At 34.8% G+C, this 9,995-nt stretch overlaps 1 protein-coding gene across 1 annotated transcript; it reads left to right on the top strand.

Moving 5' to 3' along the window:
- Window positions 1–619: 619 nt before the first annotated feature.
- On the top strand, window positions 620–2,822 carry LOC131636897 (glutaredoxin-C2-like). Its single transcript, XM_058907489.1, has 4 exons — window positions 620–796; window positions 892–980; window positions 2,317–2,415; window positions 2,526–2,822. Exons 1-4 carry the CDS (start codon window positions 741–743, stop codon window positions 2,603–2,605), a joined length of 324 nt encoding a protein of 107 aa, XP_058763472.1. The 5' UTR covers window positions 620–740; the 3' UTR covers window positions 2,606–2,822.
- The last annotated feature ends 7,173 nt before the right edge of the window (window positions 2,823–9,995 follow it).

Here is a 9,995-nt window from a genome sequence, read left to right as displayed (position 1 = left end):
CAAACCGAACTGAACCGTGCGATTTTGTTAAAAGATGACCCAAACAAATCCGAACCAAATGCGATTTTTTGCGGTTTCGATTTGGTTTGATTTACAATTTTTTATTGGATTGGTTTAGTTTTGAACGCCCCTAATTCTGGGTACCATATTATACTATCACGTGGTTGATATGTAGGGATGACAAGCAAACCCAAACCCGTGAGGCCCCGCAGCGAACCCGAGTTAACGGGTGAAAACCCGAGTTGACTGGATTTGGGTTCGGGTGCCACCCGATATTTTGGGTGCAGATTTGGGTAGTGTGAAACCCGCACCCGAAATCACACCAGCTTATATATATATATATATATATATATATATATATATATATATATATATATATATATATATATATATATATATATATATATATATATATATATTGTGAAAAATTGTAGGAAAAATGTATTTTGCTGTGGGTTCGGATTTGGGTGAAAAAATTCGAACCCAACAGGTGTGGACGTGAGTGTTATTTTACCACCCAAACATTTTTTGGGTTTGGATTTAAGTTCAGGTGCCTACTTCAAATACGGGTTTGGGTAATACAAAACCCGCATCCAACCCTGACTCGTTGCCATCCCTAAACTTACTCAGACAGAGTATATAAACCCTTTCACCGCACATCGTGAAGCAGCGTGTGATTGAAGAGTTTTCGATTGCAAAAAGAAAAATCTGCGAAGAAACAAATTCGATAGCATACCAAAATGGCACTAGCGAAGGCTAAGGAGATCGTAGCTTCCAATCCCGTCGTCGTTTTCAGGTCAATTTCATTTCCGCATTCAATTTTTCTTCTGTCGATCCATTGTTCGTAACAACAACGCTGATTGATTTATCGATCGATTTCGTTTTTTTCAGCAAAACCTATTGCCCTTTCTGTGTTCAAATCAAGAAGCTCTTCGCTAACTTGGGTGTCAATTTCAAAGCCATTGAACTCGAAACTGAATGTGCGTTCTCTATTTGTTCCTTTTGGCGAATTCTTTTATTATATTTAGGGTTTTTGATTTTTGAATTATATAATTGATTTTGACATGTTGGATCATTCTCAATTATAATTGTTTATTTAGTTTCATATTTAGGGCTTGTTTGGAAATAAACAACTTATTTGCTGTTTATTAAGATAAGTGCTTGTGTAGAAGTTTACCTAAGCTATTTCTTTATGATGGATATAGTTCAATTGTTTATACATATGCTAAATTATATTCATTTGACTTTTAATCGAAGTCAGTTTTATAAAAAAATCAATTTTCACTCAGACACACACTTGTGGTTATGACTGATTCATTTTTTTATACCCTTTTTGTAATGAAATGTCGAACATTTGTCCCCACCTTTTGTTAGAGTTTGGGAATGTGAAATTGTCAAACACTTTTTTCTTTTGGTTTTAAGTTTACTTGTAACTATCGTTCGATGTTTAGTTGGCTTCACTTAGGTCAATGAAAGTGGTCACGAGATGAAATAATAAAATACACCCATTTTACTAGTCAAACTGGCCAGCTTTGTTTTCAATATTTTGTTAACATTAGGTTGCACCAATTACTGTTTTCTCCTTGCAAGATAACTGCAAATAAGGGCATTGTGTTCTGCTTCAAATATCATATATTGTTGTTTAGGGATCAAGAATCATTTGGTATTGGTGTAATTGTGTTATTCCTTTTTTGACTACTACTAATGTACTACTTGATGGCTTTGTATTTTGTTATATTTTTTTTACACACTTTATTGCCTTTTTATTCTGCTTTTGATACCTAATTATTTTACTTGCATGACTTAGTTGTGTGTGTTTTGTTACTGGTAAGTGTATTTTTAGCATTGTCTAGTCCTCCTTTCAATATAGAATTCAGGTTTGTTTTCACTAAACTGCTGGATTCTATATAGTGTTCTATTTAGCAGCAATGAGTTTTCAGTAAACTGTATATGAACCATTCTCATTTACGGGAAGAAGGTAAGAGTGAGGTATTGATTCCTATGAGTACGTGGAATGAACCTGGGAAATATAGAGCATTAGTAATCTCTGCTGGATCAGAGATTGAGTTTCACATAATCTTTTTATTAGTTCCGTAGTTGTTTTTAAATAACCAGAAAAGATATGGTTTTCACTTAGTAACATGCGAGTCTATGCATAAAATGTGCAAACTTCACTAGAAATTGGATTTCCTTGTGTTAATAATATGGTTCTAGCCTCTTATATTTTATGGCTTTTGTTTATTCTTTCATGATTTCTCTGTGTGTTTTGTCTGTGAAAACTAAGTGGATTAACTGAAGTGGTTGGACATTGTGCAGCTGATGGAAGTGAGATTCAAGCAGCATTAGCTCAGTGGACTGGTCAGAGGACTGTGCCAAATGTTTTTATTGGCGGAAACCACATTGGCGGCTGTGACAGTAAGACTTAGATATATCTTTTAATACCTATACACGACTTTCTTCATCATTGGGTTTCATTTCCATATAAATTATTTAATTGTTTTCTTGTTCCTTCTGCTTCTATGCAGCAACAACCAACTTGCACAGCCAGGGTAAGCTGGTACCCCTACTGACATCTGCTGGAGCTCTTTCTGGGTCAACTTCATAGAGGAGTTGGAGTGCTGGTTATATAGTGTAATAAAAATACTCGAATAAGAGTAGCAGGACTTAATATCCTGAAACTTGCGGTTGTTATGAACTTAATACCCTGTTATTCTTGCGTGATTCTCTTTAAAGTACAACTTTGTTAAATAAGTCTATTAAGTTTTGGTTATTGACAACAGATATTGTTTCATCTCATATAAATTCATCTCATATTGTTTCAACTAGGAATGTTAAACTCGATCTATACCAATTAAGAGAGTTTAAGACCTGGGCTCCAGTATGTTAATGAGAAGTGCCAAGCCTAGAGTACAACTTCAGAAGTTTTCATTTCTGATTGATTGTTACACTTTCCCAAAGGCATGGCCATGGTTTTTTTGGGCAAAAAACTGAACTGGAAAACAGTTCTTGCAAACTGTGTTGGTTCTCTGTTTGAGGGTCATGTGGTTTTAATTCATGAACTGGACAGCTTTGTTACTAAGTTACTTTTTAAAACTGGATCTTGGTTATGGCTTGTTTTAATCAGTTAAAAAGGAGGTCCTGGTTCAAAAACTGTTTTTAAGTTCTGAATTAGTTTTAGACAGTTCCTTAGACTGCTTGCTTCTCTGACCCACTTCAAATGTCCCAATTTCTTAGTCATAATTTCTTGTCACTACTAATGCACTTCAAATGTCCCAATTTCAGTCTCTTTAAATCCATCTTCACCCACCTAGTTAGACTTGTTATGAGAATTGCATTAAATCGCATAACTATGAAGAAATTAAGACTTTATTCAAGTGAGGCTCAATACAAGTAATTGAACTACAAAGTTATTTTTTCTCAAAGGCAAAAAATACCAGACAATTGTAGGTTACAATACTGATCATTTTTAAGAAAGTTGCATCAATCATTTGAGATAAGGTAATTTATCGATCTTACACGGTTTTGGACTATATTTATTTGTCGAAATCATATCAATTTTGCAAAATCATCTTTATATTAAACAATATTTTATTTTGCATGATTGTGCGTTATGAGGTTTTGGTTGTCATTAAGACAAACCACAAAGGAGTGTAATTTCTTTCTCATGACAACCGAGTAGTAGGTCCAACATATTTAGAGACTTAAAATACATTTTAGGATTTGAATGCACTATTACAGTCCAGATTCTAAGCAATCCAACTGATTTTTTATTTTATTTTTGATTAATTTTTGTAAAACCACGTGGAATTCTTTAATTTTATATATAATTTTTAACTTTTTTGTATTAATTTTTTATTATTATTTTTTTTACGCTTTCTATTTTTTTTTAAATTATCAAAATATTATTTTTGGGCTTAAGCCCATTTATATTTCATTAGCTGCCTAACTGTCCAGCTACTCTCACATTACTTTCAATTCATAAGACCAAATGTTTTATTGATATATAAACACTATTTTTAGTTTTATTTTAACGATGTGAGACTACACAACAACAACACCTCCATGCTTCATGTTGGCCAATGGTTGATAGTTCGTTCTAGACAATCCCAATGGTGTATGGATACGTATCTGTTAGCTGAAGACACGTGGAAGCATTAGACAATCGAAATGCATGCAAAGAGACAACGTGGCGTTCTATTAGTATAAGACCGTTAGGGTCGAATTAGTATAAATAAGGATCTTAGTGGTAGGATTCAGGGGTGTTCATTTTGTACAAATCACTTAAAAAATCAATCAAGTACCAAGCGAAAGAGAAAGAGTTTTCATTGAGAATGTACGCGTAACACCATTTGTATTTTTAAATTCAGTCTAAATTTTATAAATTCAAGTCATTTACATACGTTGTTCTTTTCTTTCGAGTCTTGTCCTTTATCATAAAAATCGAAGTCTTTTAAGTCTTTTAAGTGTTTTATTCAGATTCTGTCTTTATAATTTGTATTGCCTTTAAATCTGTTACACATTTGAAGTATTCCTTCAAACTATGAATTTAGTCATAACAATCATAAAATTTTAGACACATGTCCTTAGGATCAATCTAGTCGATCCTGCAAGTTACCAAACATATATTTAATAATTTGGAAGACTAGCGGTTGTTTACCAGAAATCACTGTAAACAAATTAGCACACATGGTGGGACGCTGTCGAAACGTGTAAAGGTTCATAAGTTTCGTTTGTATTTGCTTGTGTCTGTTAGGTTTAGGATAAACCAAGACCTTGTATGAACCATAGGAGCGGTAAATCTACGAGCAGTTTACAACCAATTCCTAAACGAAAATATAATAGAAAAGTGGCTAATATTGCCAGTGACCAAGGAGGACAAAATCCTCCACAAGGATCAGGCACGGTTGTTGCAAGTTCGACCGGTGTTTCGACTTCTATGTCTGGATCTCAGGCCATGCCTACATCTATAGGATCTATGGCCATTAATAGTTCTTAGGCCATGCCCACATCCACGGGATCCATGGCTATAAAATACTTCTATACCAATGTCCACAGGGACTTTACCATAATTAATTCAACCACAGTGCCTCCTTTCGTGAGTACAACATACATTCCATCGAGTACTCATGTTGGCCCTTTTTCAGCATATCTTGGAATTGAGGCACAATCGTCGACCCCTAGGCCACCAGGTTTTAAAAGTTTTAGGCCTTGGAGGGAACAACCATATGGAATGTCATCCTCTTATATGACAGGATTACATAATGGCACATCCACATATAAACAACCTAGTATGGCCACTTTTTCGCCAATCCAAAACGCTGGCTCTGTGGGTCGAAGTGCCCAAAACCAAGGTCCGTTGAACCAAATGCCTACACTGACAACTAATAATCAGGCAGCGTTTAGGCAACAAATGGATGCAAGCAACCATGATATGGTTGGAGTTCTTGCTAGAGAAATGAACACCATATTCTCTTATTTAATCCAAAATGTTAATAGGACTAATCAGGAAAATACCCAATCTTATAAACAATTATCAGCACAGATGGCGCGTATAACAGATTTTTTGGGGGCTCCCCAACCGACAGGACAACGTAGACGGAACCATGTAGGAACCCAATAAGAACCAACTACTAACCAAGTTCAACCACCCAGACAGAATGTTGTCGAAAGAGACATGAGGGCAGGGTAGAACGACAAGAGTTTCAACACCAAGCCCTGAAGAACAGCCTAGGAGGGTAGTCATGGTTAACAGGGATTAAAATGCAGACGAAATGATCCATAGGGTTAGACAAGATAACATGGTAGTGGAAAATAACTTAACTACCATGATCGAAAGAATTATGGCCCAGAACGGCATGAACACAGGGCTTCGATGCCCAAATTATACTTCTCCTTTGGTAGATTTTATTTTACAAACTGAATTACCAAGGGGTTGTAAGATCCCCAAGTTTACAAAATTTTCAGGGGATACTAGTGAATCGACTGTCGAACACATAACCAAGTATTTAACTGAGGCAGGGGATTTAACAAATAGTGAAAACTTGAGGATAAAATATTTTCCTAGTTCGTTAATGTCATACCCCAAAATTTTCCCATCATATTTACTTATATTTCAGTCCATCTGACTTTTAAATGCTCAAAGATATACAAGAAGGAAGCATGCAGTCTCTCTCCTAAACAACAATTCTCCAACTAGGGTTCTGATCTTTTTAAAGTAAAATCAGCTTCTGATGCCTCAAATGGACTCCATGGCCTCTCATATGATTCAAAGGATCCTCACCTCAAGTTTCAAACTCTGATTCCTAAGATTGCTCAATCAACAGCCCAAATGGTCAACAGTCGACTAGTTTAACCTTAAAGTCAACTGTGGTCAAAATACAATCAAAACTCCTGATTTTTTTGGTCAGCATCAACATTTTAATGTTAGATTCATCATTTGATCAATGGTTGATCATGATTCATCAAGGAAAGCGCAGAAATCCTCAAAAGTCCAAGTTTCTAAATTAGGGTTTTGAACCAAAAGTCAACTAAACTTTGACTGGTCATATCTTCCACATGCTTTATCAGAAATTCTCCAACAAAAGCTTATTCTCGAGGAAGTTTCATGCCCTACAACTTTGATGTTGGGCCCAAGGTCAAGAAATGCTCCCACATAAGATATATAAGCCGAAACATTACAGGTCCTTTTTGAAGATCACAAAAAGCTGTTTTTTATCAGGAGCAATATCATCAAGATAAAATATCCAAATGGAAAAAATGTTCTAAAGGGGCTTATAGAGGACATCTAGGGCTTTCCAAAAAGTCCTAGAACACTTCCATACGATAAAAAATGAGAGAGATATGCTTGGTATAAGTTGGTCTACTTTTGAGAAATGCTTGAAACCCTAATTGACAAATTTCAAACTTTTGCATATTGGGCCTTTGATTTCAAGTCATCCACGTTAATACAAGCTCATGAGAGGCCCACAAGTCAAATATTATTTATTTCTTGGTTTTTTTTTTCATATTTATTTGAATTTATTCATTTAAATTCAATTTAAATCAAAGATATCATAAACTAAATAATAAAAGATTATGTGATCAATATTCCAAATAAAAATTAAACCAAAATCATTCATAAGGATTAGAAAAAACGTGCAAAAGGATTTGAGGCAAGAATGAGCCAAACTTAGAAATATTATGTATGATTTTTAGATCAAATATTGACCATCATCATAAGCTTGATTCCTTGAGATTCTTTCCAAGTTTCTAAACCTAAATTATCCCTCTATATATACCTAGTAATATCAAAGGAGAAGGGGAGGAAATCCTAAGCTCAAGAACGCCTCTCAATTCTTCCATAAATATTCAAGAACTAGGGCAAGCAAAGTATCATAGTAGCAGTCATTCCTCACAAATTCCAGGCGCTTTATCATCTTCTCAAGGTTGTCAGGGTCGATCCTCAATCATTTTGGAGGCTTGCAACACGCCATAACATGACTACCAAGAGTGCATCATCGTGGTAAAGAAGGTTTCATCCCTATTCATAATTCATGCACTTTTAATTGATTTTATATACGTATACGTGTTCCTGATAATGATTAAGATGATTTTGATCCACTATTAACAAGCTTGGACGTAAGAATTAAGAACCACCATTCTTAGGGCATGAAAGATGTTAGCTTTTGTTCTCATACGTACGAACCTTTTAAGACCAAAAAAACGTGATCATTGGATTCCTAGCATATGAATTAGTGGATCTGGGTCGTATGCGTTTTTGTTTGAATCGTTTGTGGCAGGTTTCATAAGAGCAGGATAATTTGAAGGATAAATCGTAGAAAAATCCGCAGCAGAACGCATAGCTAAATTCGCAGGAAATAGGAAGACAGAGATGAACAAAAACGTTGAAAATCTGACTCATGCATGGAACATTACCATTCGCTAGTCAACCCAGACGCATTCTCTTCCCTCACTCCATTGGTTCACGTCAGAATTCATGGACCCCAGCGTTTTACCAATTCCGTTAATGAATCATTTTTATATTTATTGTTTTTTGGCTAATGTTTTAACAAATTAATCATGCAGTTGGTTTGGTAAGAGAGAATACCTCGTGACCATGAGGGCAGGGGTTCGAACCCCACGCGTGACCATCATTTATTTTTTACAATACGTATGTTCTAACCATCTGGCAGATTCTTCACTTACACCTCCTGGAAGATCATGATGCAACCTCACCTAACAGCCACTAGATCCCTCAACATGAGATCCAACGTCCAAAATCTGAAGCTCCACCATGGACTCCCAAGACCATCATGTACTGAATTCTACGCCTTCAGCAGGTTCTTTTTATTTCTTTTCTTCCTTTTGTTTTTTATTATTTATTATTATTCCTTAATTAAATTAACCACTTAAATTAATCCATTAATTTAGATAATTAGGATTAGATTTTTAAACCAACTTTTTTCTTTCTTTCTTTTCACATAATTGTTTTATTTTATTAATTTAGTTTAATTAGGTTTTAGTATTTAGTTTTAATCATAAAAATATAAAAATTAGGTTATGATTTTAATTAGTAATTCAACCTTGGTGTTATTTTAAGTTTATTAATAATTTTAACCATTAATTAATTTTAGTAATTTTATGTCTTTAACCTTATGTTTACAAACCCCAGAAACCTTAAGAGGTAGACTTTGTCCATTAACGCGCTTTGTTCAAACCTTATTTAGGTCACAACAAGTTTTCTTAATAAACCTTAGGGGTTTAGTGTTAGGGTTTGCATTTTCTTTTAACCTGGTATTTTTGCCTTTTATTTGCCTTATTATTATTATTTCGGATTTTATTTTATTCGTATTACTATTGCTTGCTATTTACAAATCATGTATCTGCCCCAAAGCCTTGTAAAAAAGTTTTCTACCTTTCTTTCTGCCATTTATTTTCTGTTACCCTACAAGGTTTTTATTGTAATAGATTAGGTTTATTTTCTGCCCTTTAAAATTTCGCCCACAGGTGTTTATTGTAATAGCGTAGGACTTTTAATTTCTGCCTTTAATTTTGCTTATATTAACTGCGTGGTTAGTAATCTAGGGAGTGACAAGCCTGCAAATTAACATAGAATCACTAATTTTTACAAGATAAAATTATCTGAATTTAACCACGTGATTGTGCACCCACACACCTTTAGGGTTACCCCTCTTGTTGCCTTGCTGCCTGTTGCCTTACTAATTATGCCTTTAAAATAGTCAAGTCCCTCGATTCCGAGGATACCTAAAGCAAAGGTTGCCCAAATCATTTAAATCATCATATGAGATCTAGTCCCTCGAAGTTGCCTCGGTAAAACATGATGATCGTTCCAATTGTTAAGGTATCCTCGCATGTTGCCTTAAATGACTATTACATCCTTCTCTTAGACTACCTGCCCTCTTTATGGCATGGATAGCCCTTTCAAACCGAAAAGCTAAAAGAACAATTTTTCTAACTTAGGGTAATTGCTACTAATTGCTTGCTCTGATTCAAATTCATAACTCTTTTTCTACTTTCTTTTCAAATACTTTCAAACAAGGCTACGCTTATTTACAAGCTAAAGTCCTTAAACAAAGTTTTTACTATTCACACACGACACTTCAAACATTTTGAAAATAAAAGTGAGCTAAGCAATTAAGAGCCCATGGATAACCATGGATACAAAGGGTGCTTACACATTCCCTTTGTATAACTTACCCCCCAAACTCAATCTCTTTTAAAGGTCTTTTTCTGTTCTTTTAGCCTTTCTAAAATTGGATAAAATAAAAGTCGGTGGCGACTCTTGCTATCCGCAACATTTCTTTAAAAGTCAGTTCACCGTATTATAGTTAACAAAGAATGCATTCACATGGTTCACTACTTTGCCACCAAACTCCATAGATACATGGCCCTACCTAGAAAGATTGTTCCATGAACAGTTTTACATGGGACAGACTAAGATAAGTCTTAAAGAATTGGCTAGCATTAAAAGAAAATTTACTGAGCCAATAGATGAT

This window comes from Vicia villosa, unplaced genomic scaffold (assembly GCF_029867415.1).
Source record: "Vicia villosa cultivar HV-30 ecotype Madison, WI unplaced genomic scaffold, Vvil1.0 ctg.001850F_1_1, whole genome shotgun sequence".
Lineage (NCBI taxonomy): Eukaryota > Viridiplantae > Streptophyta > Magnoliopsida > Fabales > Fabaceae > Vicia > Vicia villosa.
This window is presented reverse-complemented; position numbering and strand designations above follow the sequence as displayed.